Genomic DNA, 19,340 nt, shown 5'->3' on the forward strand with positions numbered 1-19,340 from the left:
ATATGCATCCAAATGTTGTCACTCGTCGATTATTGGTGGAAAATTTCCTCACGTCACAACCCTACACAACAGCGCAGATTTGACTAGGAGCAGGTACAATTCAGATATCTTAAAATAGAGTTGTGACTAGTCGAAACTGAATTAGAGATATCTCTAATTACCTTTGCGTATGTGTGACGTATCGCAAGCCATTTTAACATTTAAACCTTTGTCTGACTATCTATAAATATATTTAAAGATAGTAACAATTGTATTTTGACTAGTGATAATTATAATTCGACTAGTCAAAATGACAATTAGAGATATCTGCAATTATAATTGCACTAGTAAGAAATCTGATTCGAGATATCTCTAAATACATTTTGACTAGTCAAAACTCTATTAAAGATATCTGTAATGATGTCAGAGATATCTTCAATAGACGCGTCACACATACGCAAAGGTAATTAGAGATATCTTTAATTCAGTTTCGACTAGTCACAACTCTATTTTAAGATATCTGAATTGTACCTGCTCCTAGTCAAATCTGCGCTGTTGTGTAGGGTTGTGACGTGAGGAAATTTTCCACCAATAATCGACGAGTGACAACATTTGGATGCATATGATTTAATGTCTCCAGCAGACCCAGTCAAAAACATTTAATAATGATTTTAAAAAAGATTACAGGTTAATAAATGTTTAAATAACATCGACATGATGTAGCTACTGATTACATTGATTAGTATATTGCGTTGTGTTTACTCGTGTCATAAAGGTAATAATCCACAAGGTGGGAGTGGTGTATTGTATTATAGCAAAAGATCTGCGATGGGATATTCTGCTGTGTTGAGTGATGAGCGCCAGTGTGTTGAAAAGTTATTTTAAAATTATAACATATGTAATGTTGCACCAGAAATAAGGCCAAATGCTTAGCTTTAAATGTGTTCGTTTGGGAATGAAAACTAACACAACTTAATCCACAGCATGCATCTCAACCTTGTTTATTACTTTAATATATAGCCTAGAAATAGACAACAACCTTCTTGATCTTCTCAGCATATTATATGTCACTTTAACACATGTCCCAGGTACATTTTTATTTTCATACGTTTGATTTCTTTCTGTTTAAAGAAGCTTAAAATGACCAAAGACGCAGGACTTTTATTATACAATTCTTAAACAAAATGGCAGATGACAACGGTTTCCGCGGTAGGATTGGTTAATAAAATGTTTAAGGTGGGGCTTAGCTAAGGCATATTTGCATGCATGTTTAAGATATCTATAAAGGAGTTTTGACTAGTCAGAATGTTAATTCCAGATATCTACATTTATATTCTTCCTAGTCACAAAGCTAATTGCAGATATCTCCAAAGAAAGACCTGTCTAGTCAAAAATCAGACAGAGATATCTATAATTAAATTGCAGATATCTTTAAATGAGTTTCGACTAGGAAGAATTCCAATTCAAGATATCTCGTATTAAGTTTTGCCTAGACAAAAATCCAATTCAAGATATCTTCAATTATAATTTGACTAGTAATAAATTATTTGCAGATATCTACAAATGTATTTTAGATATCTTTAAATTTGATGAATTAAAGATATCTTAAATGTGATTATGACTAGTCAAAAACCAGTTAGAGATATCTCTAATTATAATTTTTACTAGTGCAATTGTAATTTGAGATATCTCTAATTAGAATTATGCCTAGTATTAAATCAATTAAAGATATCTTTAATTACAATTTCTACTAGTCAAAACTCATTTGAAGATATCTGGAAATATTTTCCAATGGAAGTCAATGGAAGAATGTGACTAGTCAAAATAGCATTATAGATATCTTGAATGTATATTATGACTAGTCAAATTAACATTGTAGATATCTTCAATCCATATTATGACTAGTCACAATCACATTGTAGATATCTGGAACTGGCATTATGACTAGTCAAAACTGATTTATGACTAGTATGCGAAGGTGTATTTAATGCTAAAACGGCTTGCCATAGTGACGCGTCTATTGAAGATATCTCACGTCATTACAGATATCTTTAAAAGAGTTTTGACTAGTCAAAATGGCCCTCATTTATCAATCTTGCGTAGAAACGGGTGTATATGTTGGTGTAAGATTGTGCTTACACTCCTCTAACCGCCTGATTTATGAAACTGTGCGCACCTCTGCAATTCAGGTGTACGCAATACTTGCCATTGATAAATCCCGCGGCTGAAAACGATCGTCATTAGAATAACACGCCCCTATATATTCAAGTCTCCGCCTCCCCCACGCCCTCATTTTACGCCATGGACAAACAGAAGACGGCAAAGAAACGAAACTTCTCCGACGTGGAGATCGGGCGCGCTCAATCATCTCTTTAGTCCACTAGTCAGGGCACTGATTAGGACATAAGTCAACGGGCTGACTCCCTGATCAGTGCTCTGACTACTGAACTATTGAGATGATTGAGATGCGCCCATCGAGACCATCACCAGGGAAGTGGAAAAAAACCCGAAATTGTTTTATTTGGGAGTTTAAAGAGTGGGAATAAAGGCGCTCACAAAAACAAAATATGGACCCAAATTACGAGTAGCTACTGTTAGTGTGGGGGTTGAGAAGCACACTCCAGCAGTTTAAATAGCTGTTTGGATGATAAATTACCATCACAATGCATTATTTTACAGCACGTTTGGAAACAATTAGCATTTAATTTCGTATCACGGCACATGTATTGGGGTGTACAATAGTGATGATGATGTGATGTCGAGTAAGATTCATTCACATTAATAATTACATGACAATTTGTAAGATTCTTATTATTATTATTATGATTATTATTCTTAATGACGCTTGTTATTTAGAAGAAAATGCCGTTTTTATTGATTTTATTATTATTTAAAAGAAGAAGGCCATTTTTATTATTTTGTCAGTCTGAATTATTTTAGTCCCAGTCCGTGCGCAGCTGCTGGGCCAGGCGGGCCTGAACCGTCAGATAAAGCGCACAGGCTCGCGACTGGAGGAATATATGCCTACAGATCAAACGCTTTGGTAAAGTCACACAAATTAAACATTGACGTTCATGTTACACAAAAATAAACACTAAATGTTGTTGTTGTGGTTTTTAACAGTGGGTCATATAGCATATCTTGTCAGTGCGTTTTGTGGTGTTAGGAATTGTTTTTCTGCGCATTTTCCCACTAACTCAAACGTGCGTACACCACCTCCTGAGCTGGCGTAGGATTTGAGCGTGCCGTACGCCAACGTCCATATTGATAAATCTCAAAGTCACCGTGGGTTTGGGTGTACGCAAGGTGTACGCTGGAAATTTGGTGTACGCACTTTTGATAAATGAGGGCCAATGTGTTTAGAGATATCTCGAATCAGATTTCTTACTAGTGCAATTATAATTGCAGATATCTCTAATTTTCATTTTGACTAGTCGAATTATAATTATCACTAGTCAAAATACAATTGTTACTATCTTTAAATATATTTATAGATAGTCAGACAAAGGTTTAAATGCTAAAATGGCTTGCGATAGAGAGAGGGTGTGGTTCAGCAGCCCGTCATAAAATACAGGCAAGATAACACTGACTACGTTTACATGGACAGCAGTAATCTAATTATTGACCTTATTCTAAATAAGACAATATTCTGATTAAAGGGGGGGTGAAACACTCATTTTCAGTCAGTGTCATGTCAATCTTGAGTACCTATAGAGTAGCATTGCATCCTGCATATCTCCGAAAAGTCTTTATTTTTTTTATAATTATATAAGAAAGATGCGCTGTTCCGAGTCTTTCCGGAAAAAGCCGAGCGGGTGGGGGCGTGTCGTGTGAGCGGAGCTAAATAATGACGTGTGCTCGCTGCTGCTATTGTGTTGAGTCGAGTGCGTCGTAAAGCTGTGTCATCCCTAACAGCGGGAAAAAAACTTTATTCAAAATAAAAATATGGCTTTTAATCAGATACAGCCATACATCTATGATCCGGAATCAGACCCAGAGGCTGCAGTTGAACAGGAGCAGCAGCAAAAACGACTAGAGCAGGACGTCTCTATGTGGTACAAGTTATACACTAACTATATAATATGCTTAGCGGCTTGTGTTATTTACATATTTATACTTGAATTATATCGTCGTATTTTTGTCTTTGAAGGTGTACATGTGGGAAGTGCAGTTGTGCACGTGTGTTAGTGTGTTTACGCGTGGTTTGTGTAGACAGTAAGCGGACGCGGTTTTGCACAGCAGGTTAAGTTAGTGTTTACATAGAAAGACGCATTTGAATGAAGAAGCGTGCTTATTTAGTTCAACATATTTCCCCCCTCTTTGTGTATTGTTGTTTGGAGTGCTTTTACAATACACAAACATAAAGTTACACATATAGTGGCCAGCTAAACAAATGTACACGCACTACACATCGCATGCTCCATTGATCAATTAACTATACGTGATCATGTTTGGGCTACTTGATGAGCATAGGCAAAAACACAGACATTTGAAGCAGTCTTACTCACAGCCTGCGGTTCTAACGCTGGGACCTTTATCGTTGGGACTGCTCCATCATTCAGCATTAGGCGATTGGGAAAATCCGGCGTCGAGCTGGGCCTTGTTTATGAAACAGTCGGCACCGAAATGCAGCGAACAGATATAAACATTCGCGCAACTCAGTTGCTGATCCGGAAAAGCAAATTACATCCACTGTTGCCTTAACGCGGGGTTTTTGGGGAATCTGTGCAGGACTGTCTTGGTCTGGCAACCAAAAACGCACTTTTTTGGTGACATTGTTATGTGCACATCACCTGTCCAGCATCCTACTAACCGGAAGTAGTATTTTTGACAAAGAAATACTCCCATCAAACGTCCACCTTAACTTTTGAAACTTTGTCTATGTTTAGTATGGGATTCCAAGTCTTTAACAGTGTAAAAAGATCAGTATGCATGAAACAGCATTTCACCCCCCCTTTAAGGTGTTTACATGAGTTGCTTTTAGAGTACTCCGTTCATGTTCCCGTTTTACATGTGATAGAACATATCGATTATGGCACGTCATTACGTCCCCATGCCATGCTATGTTCTCCAACATCCAATCATAGCGTGACTTTGGCAGGTGTGTTAATTTTATGGGCTCAGTAAACCCGCTAACTTCACCTGCGGGTGTCGCTGTTGGACAGTGTTACTTTACATTAAGAAGTATAACAAAACATGCGTTTTATAATGTTTTATATCTACATTTACGTTGATTTATTGTTTTAATATTATGTATTGCCTCTTTTTTTTTTTTTTTTTTTGAAGAGACACTGCCCCTTTTTCCTCCTTATTGACAGCCTACATTTAGAATAATAGCTTTGATTAATTATGAAAAAGGTTTAAAAATCATGACTCTTTGGATTGTTTTTCCTGCCGTCGAGCCACAGGCGTTCACTGAATGACCCATCTGGTTTGCGATTACAGATACAAACTTATTGTATTTTACTTTTACAATGAGCATAATAATTACAACAAAAATAAAAATAGAGAGAGAGGACGCAGTGTTCACAATGAACAGTCAACACACACCGCCCATAGCAACGCGTTATGGCAACGACTTTTCAGACTGACAGATCCGTAAAAGATAAACGCGACTCTTCCACCATTTGTTACTGTTTTGTACACGTTGTTATATTAAGTATAATTCCAATTTTGTTTTATTGGCCACAATATTATCGATGATTGTTGAAAGGGGCACTTTTGATTAATTTTCAAAAAGGGCAGAGGCTCCAACCCACAAAGCCTCCCCTCTGCACTCCCCTGGTGTGCGTAACGGTATGTGTCCTGTCACAAAATGCGGTGAAATCTCCGACATGACATTAATAGTTAGATTAAGGTGTGTACATGTCTCTGATAATGCGACTAAAATAGGCATACTCCACATGTCTTAATCCGATTTATGTGTAGTTAGATTATGACTTTAATCAGATTAAGGTATTGTCTTAATCAGATTAATATCGGAGTATTGCTGTCCATGTAAACGTAGTCACTGACACTAGCTGTGTAGGCAGGGTTATATTTGGTGGCTAAATTATGTCAACCTACCCATTTTCCATTAAAAATAATGAGACAGAAACTGTCACTGTCAGTTTAGCTATTTTTCCACACATGCTGTTAATGTTAAAGCAAATGTCAGTAGACATGATACAGTACTTGTGATTTAGATGATACAATCCATGAACATATTAATTAACATATTAATACCATGACTAATCTAGAAATATTACTACGTTCATTTTAGTTAGGACGAGGGACTCTTAGTTTGTATGTCCTTTTTTTCCTGTCAGTTCCTTGTTATCGGCTGAATCCAGAATCGCGCCCATACCCTCAAAAAGGGCATTTTTTGAAGGGACATCCATTTGTAGTGGTGTCCGAAACCATAGTGGACATTACTGAGTGCACTCATTCAATCCCACATTGCACTGCAATAACAAATGCACAGCCGATGTACACACAACAGCTGTCCGAATTCACTCTCGTTTTCACTCACTCCTTTAAGTGAACTATAAAAGAGGACTAATATAGGGAATAATTTCGGATTCAGCCCAAGTCCCTAGACAACTGATGATGTTGTACACCTGTTTCTAGTTGAGTTCTCTTGAGAGCCTAAAACTGAGGCTGCCTCTGAAATCGCATACTTCCATACTATATAGTATGTAAGTGCAAAAGGTTTGTCTTTTATTTTGTAATGTGGAATAGGTGTTTCCTGATAGTTGGTCACGTGTGTAGGTGGGTATTTACCTGAGTGTTTCCTGTTATGGCGGTTAGATCGTGTAGAGGGGGGGTGAGGAGTGAGGAATGCTCACCTTTTGTTGACCGTTTTGTAATGGCTTGTACATTTTCATCATGGCAATAAAACGTTCCTGTTTATAGTCTTAATCCAATACTTATATAATCAGGGTTGGAGGACGTTTGGAAAAAGCATTGATTTCTGAAGACGCTAAGCACCCAATCATATTGGCCAAAGACTTGCACATCTCTGACTTGATTCTGCGTCAGATTCATGAAGAAGTGGGGCATGGTGGACGGAACTACATGTTGGCTACCCTTAGACAGCGATATTGGATCCCTGGAGTGAGTGTAGCCATAAGAAAGGTTTTATCAAAATGTGTAGTGTGCAGAAGGTTCAATGGAATTGCAGGTTAGCAACAGATGGCTGATAGATCTACCTCTAGATCGAGTTTCACCGGACAAACCACCCTTTACTCATGTCGGAGTGGATTGTTTCGGTCCCTTTGAGGTAAAGCGAGGAAGAACCATCTTAAAGCGCTATGGAGTCATCTTCACCTGCTTGACCATTAGAGCTGTTCATATTGAAATGATTGCTTCACTGGATACAGACTCATTCATTCATGCTCTGAGACGTTTTATTGCTCGACGAGGGCAAGTGATTGAGATGCGTTCAGATAATGGAACGAACTTTGTCGGGGCTGAGCGTGAGTTACAAGAGGCGATCCAAAATTGGAATCACAGTCAGATCAATAGTATTCTTCTTCAAAAGAATATAAAATGGACATTCAATCCTCCTACCGGCTCACATCATGGAGGGATCTGGGAAAGGCTCATCAGATCAATAAAGAAAATATTGAATTCTGTTCTTCGAGGGCAAAGTTTGGATGAAGAAGGTCTTCATACCCTTTTGTGCGAAGTAGAATCCATACTTAATAACCGACCCATAACCCGATCATCAATGGATCCTAATGATTTGGAAGCCTTGACACCGAATCATCTTCTCCTTCTAAAAACAAAGCTTACTTTACCACCTGGATTGTTTGAGAAGGAAGATTTGTTTGCATGTCGACGATGGCGCCAAATTCAATACCTGGCCAACTTATTTTGGAAAAGATGGATTGGTGAATATCTACCCCTACTACAGGAACGCCAAAAGTGGATGGTAAAGACCCGTAATCTTCAGCTGGGAGATATCGTACTGGTAGTGGATGAAAATGCTCCCAGAAGTTCCTGGATCAGTTACAGGACAAGAAAGGATTCACTCGGCAAGTGAAAATCAAAACTATGAGTACCTGCTTGACCAGACCAATTACAAAAATATGTCGTCTTCTCGAAGCTGAGAAATCTAAAGACTAACTATGACTGTGACATTTGAGAGCTCTCAACTGACCCTTTTGACTTGACTATGACTTGGACTTGATTGCATTATTGACGATTGACTTTACTGACTTGGACTAGACTTGAACATTTACTCTTACTCAGCTACAAGGATGAACTAAAATGAACATTTGAGTATTTTGGACACACACATACATGCGCACACACACCCATACACACCCATATTTTCACATTTCCTGAAGTGTTGTGTAAAAAAAAAAAATGCAACAATGATTTATGTAATGTCCATGTTTTTATTGTTTGTATTGTAATTGTGTTGGTGATTATTACAGATTTCAGTTGTGTAATAATCAGGGGCTGGAATGTAAGTGCAAAAGGTTTGTCTTTTATTTTGTAATGTGGAATAGGTGTTTCCTGATAGTTGGTCACGTGTGTAGGTGGGTATTTACCTGAGTGTTTCCTGTTATGGCGGTTAGATCGTGTAGAGAGGCATTTTATATGTTAAAATGCATGGAAACGCGTCACAAAAGTCTCCTGCTGCTTAGCCTCTCAGCGGCCATAGGCTGCCGCTACATAGTAGGCGGAAAACACTACGTGACAAAAGTAGTATGTCTCAATTCACAGTTCTCATAAATAAGCAAGCAAAAAAGGACCCAGATGACCTCCTACTTCCGGTGAGATACTGAAGTGTGCATACGATGGATAGTTTTCAGGCACAGAAATTGAATAAAGTAAGCAAATGTAAAATAACACTGCATAATCCTCATTGATTAAACATCTTTATTAATTAATCCTTATTAAAGTCAGTCAAGTCACCTTCATTTATATACACATTTCACAATATAGATTGATTCAAAGCAGCTTTACAGTGATAACAGGAAATTAAAGGAAGAGAGATTATTTAGTTATGGTCCAGCTAAAGTACGGTTTTGATTGATTCATTTCTGTTGTAAAAAATAATTAGCTATTTACTTTGGGGCCACTTACAAAAGTTTTTTTTTTTTTTTCATTATCTTTTGTTGTTTGATTAACATTTGATTAACTTTAAGAGCGAATGCACGGATCCGATACACTGATAATGTTACACATTCATTTACTTTCTCGACTGTTTACAAGTTAAAGAAACAACAATAGCATCCCGACCCTTGTCAGGCAAGAACGAGGAGGAGAGGATAATAAAATCCAGCACTTTTATTCATAATAATCCACAAAAGTAACTGGAAAGAAGATATGTGACTGCATAAATAACACAAGAACTGAACAAACTGAGTGCTACACACTAAAATTAAATATGGAAAAATCATGCAGTGAATTAAATCATACAATATACTACGTTTGGCTTTTAAAAATTACATTTGATTTCTTAAACTTCATATTTACAGTTTATGTTTGTTTTATGATTTAAAGTATGTATTATGTATTAAGATTTTTCTATGAATATCATGATTTGATCACAGCTGGGTCGAGTTCCTGCCTTTCCCTTCTTTTAGGTGATGTGCACATGATAAATTATATTATATTGTGCTCTGTCGGTTTATCATTGCTCATAAAACTTTAATGTTATTCCCCGTTGTGGGAGGAAGTTTCCATTAGAGATGAGCTCTGTTGTAATCCATTTAGATTCATATGAGACCAGCATTTCCTGGAATTAGTCAGTTATTAACCTCAGAGAGAAAGAGAAAGAGAGAGAGAGAGAGAGAGAGAGAGAGAGAGAGAGAGAGAGAATGTAAAGCTTTGTAACAAACTGTATCTGCAAATTTGAAAGAAAGAAAAAAAAGAAGAAAACAAGAACCCACAGAGAACATTCCTAGAACGTTCTTATTTGGTTCCCAAAAAACAAAAATAATTAGCTTGAACCCTTTTCATTAATAAAGAGCAACAAGCAATATGTATTTATATTAGTATTAGGAGTTGTCCCCTCCCCCTGACTCGAGGTTGCCAGATTGGCTGCAGGATCAGCAGAACGTTTGTAGATCTGCAGCTGAGGGAACTAGAGCAGATCTGGCAACCCGGATGCCCAAACACTACTGACTCCGTGATTGGTGGATAGGTGGAGGGCGGAGCTTCAGGCCAAAACACAACATGACATCATCAACATCAGTTGAGCTGCAACAACAACTTTATAATGACAATACCCTGGCCGGACTACTGTTGACGGTGATATTAGTTTTTGAAATGAACATTATTTCTTAATGTCTAGTGACATATCAGGGCCGTTTTATGATTCACTGAAATACATTTCTAACATACAGTTCCTTTAAAGGTGCTGCTTCTGCCTCACCTGATCATTATGAACAGTTTTTGGCTGTATCTGGTTCTCGATATTGCATAATAGAAAGCAACTATTGCAGTGAGAGCATCAGTGTTTCTCTGTAGGGTGTGTGATGAGGAAGTGTGGCGTAAGTTCACTCGGGATAACCTGCGGCTGGCGGAGAGAGAGGGGTGAGTTAGGGTTAGGCCGATATGAGGGGTGGAGCTGAATTTTAGGTCGGGAGGATGATGCCAATGTGTTTTCAGAAGTTCCTTATCATATCATGCAAAATAGTTCTGCTTACGTCTGTCAGCTTGTGCATTTTTGCTCAGTCTCAGACTCTCAACCTTTATATTCTCTTAAATTCTTGGCATAAACACACTGACAATAGGATTGTGGGTGTATGCATTGCAATGAAGCAGCTAACCCCATTTTTTTGTGTTGAATTTGGAAGTAGGAGAGTGTATAGTGTATAATGCAGACATCGAGGATTTAGTTTTCTTTGTGGGTTTGGTGTTTCATTCCGCTATCATACAGGACCATGATCTGAATATTTAATTCAAAGGGCTGGGATAATGATATTTCTATATCTATTTATATATATAATACATCTTTTGAAAGTGAAGTACAATAATTGAGTGCAGATTGAGCAACCCCTGTTGGCCCGTGAGGACAGCTGAAGTTGCTGGTTAGAAGCTAGTGTGCCACCTAATGTTTAAGAAAAGTAGCACATCGATGCTCTTAATATGTTTTTTGTTTGTTTCTTTAATTATGATTCATTCATTATCTTTTAGTTACTTGCTAGTGTTTTAATACACAAAGAGAAAATCTCAGAAATAACAGAAATAACGAGTCTTTGGTGCTGGACACTCACCTGCATTGACCAGGACCTCAGTGAGATGGACTGTGGATGATGGAGACCCATATAGAGATGGTTGGGGGCAAAATGAAGCTGACAGATCTGTAAAAGGATCAAAGCACAAGATAGAAACACTGGAACCCATTGTGGACGGGCTGCTCCAGTTATCCACACCTTTTATCTGTATTATTTATTTGAGCTCATTTCAATGCAAAGACATTATCTAATAAACAACAATGCACCAATCTATATATTACTTGTTTTGATGTGAAGCAAATATAGTTTAATTGGCCAAATTATTATGGCAATGCAACTCTCAACACCACTGACATGCGTCATTCTGCAGTGCATTCTGGGTGGATCATATAAAACTCATCCATGATTCCCAGAATGCACTGCAGCATGAAGCATGTCACCGTTGTTGAGACTCATGTGTTGATTCTTGATGTTTTAGTGAGTTGATACAGGAGTTCAAAATCAGATTATTTGATTAAAACACTGCTGGCCCTCATGATGAAGAATCAGAGGGCTACAATAATCAAAAACATAAAATGAATAATATCACCCATATGATTAAAGTTTAGACTCTGGATGAGATAAGTGTGTCAGGCCACTAGGTGATGTCTGTTAATAACTAGCAAAACTAACTGATAATGTTTTCTCTTGGCTTTTTCATCATGATGGTTTTGAAACTCACAGTTACAGAAGTCAGAGAAAAACTGAAGTTGAAAAGTCAAGGGTCAAGAGCCAACTAAAGCAAACATTGATCACAATAATAGCGACTTCTAATTAAACATTTTCAAAACATTTTGTAACTGTTTAATCCTCCTCTGCTGAGATCTTAAAATATATATATTTTTTTATTTTCAGTTGATTTAATCTAAGGCTGTGGCTGAAGTCAATTGTAGTTGTTGTGTTTCTCTTTTCTTCAGTGATTCTGCTTGTTAACAGCAGGTGTTCATCACTAATTGATTATCATGGATTATCTCATTAACTTTAACACCGCTTCAGTGTTTCTTTAACACTCAAGCTTGGGACAATATGTACTCTATCGACGTCTATGTTTCAGTTGTTGTGGGGGAGGTGGAGGTTTGTGTGTAAAACACGTGATTTCCACAGCAAATAGAGCTAAAATAGAACATATTTTATTCATAAATATTTACACATTATAAAAACATTCATTTGCAAATACAGTGCCAATGGAAAGTTTTTATGATTCTTCCAGCTAAAGTGTAATTCTATTACTGGTATTAAATATTTCTGACATTATTAGAATTGTTTTACTGTCATGCCACAGGACTAAAGATCTGAGGAACTTTGACAATGTCAAAATTGTTATGGCAATGCAACTCTCAACACCTCTTCTGACAATTAAGTATCATATATCATATCATATATCATACATTTTGTTCTATATATTTGTGTTAAATTATATGTTAAATTAATGAAAGTATAGAAATGACTTATCTTCTTAGCCTGGATGCCAGCCGAACTTAGCCCCACCCACAACATTTTTAGGTCGGCCGATTCGGTCTGGCCTCGATCCCTAGAGGAGAAATTATGCCTGAACAGAAACTGTTCGTGTCAGACACAGACGAGGACACAGATGGATTAGTGCAAGTGCAAAGTATTTATTCAGAGGTAACGGACACAGATAATACTTAGATGGATGGTGACACTCAGACGAAGGACGATGGAGGTGAAGACGATGATGGTGAAGACGATGACGATGAAGACGAAGATGGTTACAGGTGAGGGCTTCTAGGAAGGACAGGTAGTCGATGATGGGATCGGTGCAAGATAAGACGGTGAGTGTGAAGGTGAGGAGTACTTATGTAGCGGTGACTGGTGATGGTGCACAGGTGTTCAGAATTCCGGTGATGGTGAACGAGTGGGCGTGGCAGTGACTGATGGCTGTGAGGGCATGACAGTTCGGACCAATGAAATCATCAGAGCGGGCTTTAGACGATGATGGACAGATGATAAACAGTAACGTAATCATGCACGTCATCAAAGGGGCTCGGATTATATTTGTTCGAATACTAAACGGAGAGCTTGATTGTACATGCATTCACCTTTACTATTTCTTTCAGAAATGATGATCATATTGGTAAGTACTCTGTGCATCATTAAATTCTTTTATTTTTTTACAACACCGGCAAAGATCGTTTATTCCAGCTCGCGTGCAGACAGGGTTGCCAAGTTTTTATAACAAAACCTGCCAACTACTAGCCAAAAACAATAGCTTCTCGAGGGGTTCTCCGGGGAAAAAATGGTGTTCGGGGGTAAAATGTGTGTTATTTTGGCAAGATTGCTGCTAAAATTCAAACTCACGGGTCTATATATCACAAAATAGTCGCTTCAACCCGCGGACACAGAAAACAACCCACGGAAAAAAACACGGACTTGGCAGCACAGTGCAGTTGAGCTCTGTTGACATTTCACAACTAGCGTAATGTGTCGCTCCGTTGCTCTGATTGGTTGTTGGTCTATACAATTGAGGTCTTCCCTGGATTGGTTGAAAACCCCATAATCACAGCCCAATGGAGCATCAGACTCATATTCTGACTAGAATTGAATATGACCACGTCAGGCTAATATCTTTGATCACTCATCATTACATTCGTTTGTAAATGTGAATGACGTTTTTGCAGTTTGGACACGTGTGCTTCACATCCTTGCACGAGTCCACACAGAAGGGAATGCAACAACAGGCCCAGAACCTGAAAAACACATCAGACAAGCTCTACATATCAGCAGTCTGTGAATTCAAGGATGTTAAATGCTCTAATGCTACAGTTATCATACTCACACAAAGATTGCAAGGAATCCGTAGATTATCCAGGTGAGCGGACCACTTATATGTTCGATTTTCGTGGTGACCTCCATCATGCAGTGAGGACAGATAATATGGTGCGGTATTTCAGCGAGTCTCGGATCCCCCATCTGTGTAACTGCACATGTACAAATGCAGCTACTAAATCAGGGACAAACATAAAATATTGCATATAAAGTGGCACAATTATGCATTTTTGACTACTTTTTCTTTCATGTGTAATACAGCGAGTTGTCTCCTAAAAGAAAGAAGATTTTCTGAACTGCCGAATTCCCCTCTCACTTCCTGTTCGAACCGATGTAGGTTTGCAAACATTTGCGTAATGCTAGTCTATAGTCTTCATTGGCTGCCTGTGATCATTGGCACTGGAGATGTAGTTGAGATTGGAAGAGTTTGGTTTGTGTTGTCGACATGTCGAGAAGACGCCCTTTTCTGCGCTGCCGTAGCAATTCCATTATTTGCGCTACAAAACCAGTGTGTTTATGATTATGACAATGAAATTAAAGAATGTTAACAATTAAAAGTTTGCTATATTAAGCGGTATAACAGACTGTGTTTGTACAGGTAAAATAACTGGAAGCCAGACACGTTCAAGCGTTTCTTTTTTTCATCTTGTATGGATGTAATGCCAATGTAGGACACTACAAAACAAAATTGCATCCCTTCAAAATTGCATTATGGGGCACTTTAATATTTTGTATACACGCACGCACACATCTTACTAATTCCAAACTTTTGAATGGTGGAGGATATAGATTAAATCTCTGCAAGAGGACTAATTTAATCTAGGTGACATGAAAAATATTCATTTTAAAGGGGTGATGAATGGAGAAATCAACTTTCCCTTGAGCCTTTGATATATAAAAGGTCACGCTAATATAAAAATATCCTGTAAGTTTCAGAGCTGAAAACATCCTTGTTAGTAAAAGAAAAGCTTTTATAGACACCAGGCCCAGAAAACGATCGTGTGCGCATCTTTGCGTCATCGCACGAAAAAACACTGCCACTACAACACGACTAATTCAGAAGCCCCGCCCACCGACTCATGGAGCTGTGAAGAATATAGCAAGATATTGCGTTATTCCTGGTTGTGGAAGAACACAGTCGCTGCATAAGCTTCCTTCGGATCCTAATATTAGGAATGTGTGGTTGAACTTTATTTTTAATGCAGTTCCTGCTCACAGACATATTTACTTCATTTCACTGCGGGATCGTTTGTAAACAAATCTCCGGTGGATGCTGGATTTGGATCCGACAGGAATGGTGCAACACACTTATGTGAGTAAAACATGTTTTTTATATTTAATAGTATTGCATTGTTATAGATCGTTTTGCTTATGTGTACGTGTCTAACAGAACATACCTTAAAAAAAAACTATTAAAAAAAAATACCCATTTACATGTGGACTAGGCCTTAGACATTATCAGCATAAATCCTTATTTTTCAGAGTAAATCCAGTAAAGCAACTTTTAATTATCATTGGAGACCAGCAATATTGATTTCCTTTTGATAACATTCTGGCAGTACATACACTTCACAATCACATGTGTCCTTTCTGCTGCCTGATTGGTGGAATTAATGATTACCAATTAAAGGAAGATACAACTAAATCTTACAGTGGAAAGCACTGTTATATAATTGGTTACAAGTGTGTTCAGTTCCAGTAGTGCCCAAGTAAAGTACAAATTCTTCAAAGTAATAATAATTAAATACTTCTCGCCCCTAATAACTTGATGACAAAAATGCAAAGTTTGGCGAATAAATTAGATAAGTGAATGATGGCTTTATAATTCACAGGACATCTGTGAAAATACAGAGGTTTGCAGGCATTACCCTCCAATTTTATATGGTTTATCCTCCTCATGATACTACCCGTTATTGTTTAACTAAAGAAGTGATGGTTCTCGGGTTGCTGAGCACTCACCGATAGGTTTCATGGTGGGCTGGACATTGATGGATGGAGCCAGGTTAGGCGCAGCTTGCGGATCTGTAAAAGAATGAGTTTATGGTTCATGCAAACAGAACTTTCAGAAATTTAAACCGCATTGGATTCATTCGGATTGACAACAATTAGTGCTTTCTAAACATACCTAGTTTCACAAGTTCACACTTACATATAATTTAGAGGGAGTTAAGTTTTAAAGGGATAGTTCACCCTGAAATGAAAGTTAAGCCGTCTTTTACTCACCCTGCTGTTGTTCTAATGCCGTTCTTTTGGACCTCAAAAGGAAAAAAAATTAATAAGGTCATGCAGACGCGGCTTACTATAACTCATGGCACCCAGGATAAGCACACACACCATTTTGGGAAATCAGGCTCAATAGAAACAAAAGCGACTATCGTCTCTTCTATAACGCAAATAAGAAATAATCCTTTTTGTAAAGCTTTAGCCTGGTCGCCAAGCCTGGTCTTATCAGATTCTCATACATTTCATTTGTACAGAGAGTCTGGCCACTCTCCATTGACAAGTGTTTACTTCCGTAAAGGCGGGTACTCTGTTAAAACTATTGGATCTGCCATAACCAATCGATAACGTTTGGTCGTGACGTATATCATGCACCGTTCGCCTTTGTTTCTCACATAGAAATCCGTAAAAATAAATGTGGCCAACACCTCAGTAATAAAACTTAAAACTCGTGCATTCGGATGGTGATTTATTCAACGGTGGACGGGAGAGTTTTGTGATCCGGAACGCACGCGCTGCTCACGTGGTCCGTAACATGATTGTAATGCTATAAATAAAATGTCATATGCTTGGTATAATAAGAATAAATGCTGCCGTAAATAACGGCCCAATTCAAATGTATTTTTTGAGCAGTGATGAAATATATTGCTCTTGTAAATACTTGCCAGCATTTTAAGAAATACAAGTCTAGAAATGCATCCAAATGACAGCGAATCACAACCGTACGGTGCTCTGCAGTGGTCAAAAAGGATATAAAGAGTGAACTCAGAGATGTGGATTCAGACAGCTATTACATCACCACACAACCTTGGAGTTTGTCAAAAGCAGTCAGTAATTCGGCCGGGGATTTTTACATGGGTGGTGGGAGACGGACGGCAATAAAATCCCTGTAAATTATGAGAATACCTTCCGACCCCACGAGAAACAGTTACCGTCCGAATAGGGCTTCAGCCAGTTCCTTCACCACTAACGAAGCGAGCTGGAAAATCCCATTTTTCCTTAATTTACCCTGTGGGGAGGAGGGCCACAACATCATGGCCACTAACAAACCTCAGCAAAAACGTCTCGGTTACGTATGGTAACCCTCGCTCCCCGAAGGAGGAAACGGAGACGTACGCCGGACTCACCGACAAATTGGGATCACTTCGAGCCCTATCAGCTTTGAGATATAGAAAACAGGCCACTGAACATTGGCGTGCGTGCTTTGCATATCGCACCCCGCCCCCACGGCGCGGGTATAAAGCGGAAGCGATCGCCACACACTGTTGTTTTTCACTGAGGAGCTGAACTAGTGACTCGGCTTACAGTGATGGTACAGCAACTGTGGCGACGGGACGTACGTCTCTGTTCCCTCCTTCAGGGAACAAGGATTACCATACGTAACAGAGACGTTCCCTTTCAGTCGGTCACTTTGACATATGTCGGACTGACCGACGAATTGGGATCCCTATGGAAAATGCCACAGTTACTACCACTTCCAGCACCCTGCTAGAGGGGAAATTCCTGCAGGAAGAGTCACACTGCTGTTCCACAAGACCCATTCAGCGCACTATTGGATAACGCTGGGAAAGCGTGCCCCAGGGGCCGCTGCAGAAGCCACATCATGCCCACAGGGAATTACCATGTGGAGAGCACACGTATGGACTGGCCGTGGGCAGTACAACATACGGAAATCCCAGCAGGCTCTGCCGAGGAAAAGACAGGGGCTCGCCGTAGGGAGCTGTACCGTGGAAGAATACACATATGGGACCGCCGTGGGGGTCGCAACATATGGAACCCAGCCTAACACAAGTTCCACCAGTGCATAAGAGAGTTAGACCTGGCGTCAGACGCTCCGCCACGTCTGACTGCCGCGGGTTGCGGAGGACTCGACAGGGTTCGCCATTTTAGGGGAACTCACCTGGAGCATATGAAGTTAGTCACCTGTATTTGTTAACAAAAACTAACACCTAGCATGGATAAGAGCAGGAAGAGCAGTGATAAACCCCCTAGGGTAAACAGAACAGAAGCAATGTGTATTACAGATAGCATTCATGTCAATATTAAAACGTAAAACATAATTTGGGAATTGAATCTGATTCAGGGGGAATCAGATGCCAAATCCTGACTGAGGAGTGGAGGAGCTGGGAATGGAGGAGGGTAAATAAGCCCCGGGAAAAGGCGATAGCAGCTGATCATACTGAAGAGCTCATATATATGTGCATGCTGTGATAGGTATCGTATTCTTATAGTAGACGTGATCAGCTGACAGTCAGTTGATGTGAGCTTGACTAACCCCCTGCTAGAACTAACGCTGGATTTAATGATCCTGAGCTAGCATGAACTAACAGCCAAGAGTTGTATGTTTATTAACTAATGTTAAAAATTATGAATATATACTGCAACCAGTGTTGGGGGTAACAGATTACAAGTAACTTGAGTAACTAGTAATGCATTACTTTTAAATTTACAAAAAGAGTTACTTTTACAAATAAGAGGTACTGTGCGTGTAAATATGATTGTTATTGAACTTCTAGACTAAATGTGAACATGCATTTACTGATCTCACTTGCACAAAAAAGATTTATTATCAAAATGAATAAAATCAGTGAAATGCAAAATCAATACCATGCAAACCTCCAAACATTTGTATGCAATTTATCTGACTTTTATTGAGCAGCATTCTTGCTGCTGACCTTCGGTGATTATGGTAAGTCAAATAACTTTACATATTTTTGTTTTTAAATGTGAAGTGTCCTAATCTTCTGCAGTACAGAATGTTTATTTATTTATTTATTGCTGCGCCCTCTACTGTACACGTGTGAATTTGCATTTCCTTCAGCCATAATATTTAAATTTTGTTGTGTAATGGCGTTTACATTTGGCCCATCCCAGGTGAGAAAAAGTAATGCAAAAGTAACACAACATGTTCGAAGGGAAGTGTATTGCACCAATTACTATTACGAATGCCAACCGTCTCAGAAGGTTGATTACCTCATTTGATGTCCAATGGCCACGGGAGTAATGAAGAGAAGAAAGTCGAAATGAATTATACTACTTTACTCTGACACTCTAAAAACTCCAATTAATAAAATGTTGGAAGAGCAAAAAAATATATGTTGAACTAATTTTCTTACTTGTGCTTAGTATAAGAAGACA

General features: G+C 38.7%; 1 protein-coding gene across 6 annotated transcripts in view; it reads right to left on the reverse strand.

Annotated features, from left to right (window-relative positions):
- The window catches only part of LOC137072819 (cell death-inducing p53-target protein 1 homolog), a 45,338-nt gene that overhangs the window by 21,408 nt on the left and 4,590 nt on the right, over positions 1-19,340 (reverse strand). For 2 of the 6 annotated variants that reach the window (XM_067440775.1, XM_067440774.1), the window contains exon 1: positions 11,196-12,570. The exons of 2 other annotated variants lie outside the window; for them this stretch is intronic. Coding sequence is in view for 2 of the 4 variants with exons in the window: in XM_067440772.1 (XP_067296873.1) it covers positions 13,798-13,903; positions 13,993-14,134; positions 15,942-16,004 (311 nt within the window). In the remaining 2 variants the exon portion in view is untranslated. Of the gene's footprint in view, positions 1-11,195; positions 13,904-13,992; positions 14,135-15,941; positions 16,005-19,340 lie in introns of those variants that run through there. 2 more of the 6 variants (XM_067440772.1, XM_067440773.1) reach the window with 2 other exon arrangements.

This window comes from Pseudorasbora parva, chromosome 4 (genome assembly GCF_024679245.1).
Source record: "Pseudorasbora parva isolate DD20220531a chromosome 4, ASM2467924v1, whole genome shotgun sequence".
NCBI classification, from domain to species: Eukaryota; Metazoa; Chordata; class Actinopteri; order Cypriniformes; family Gobionidae; genus Pseudorasbora; species Pseudorasbora parva.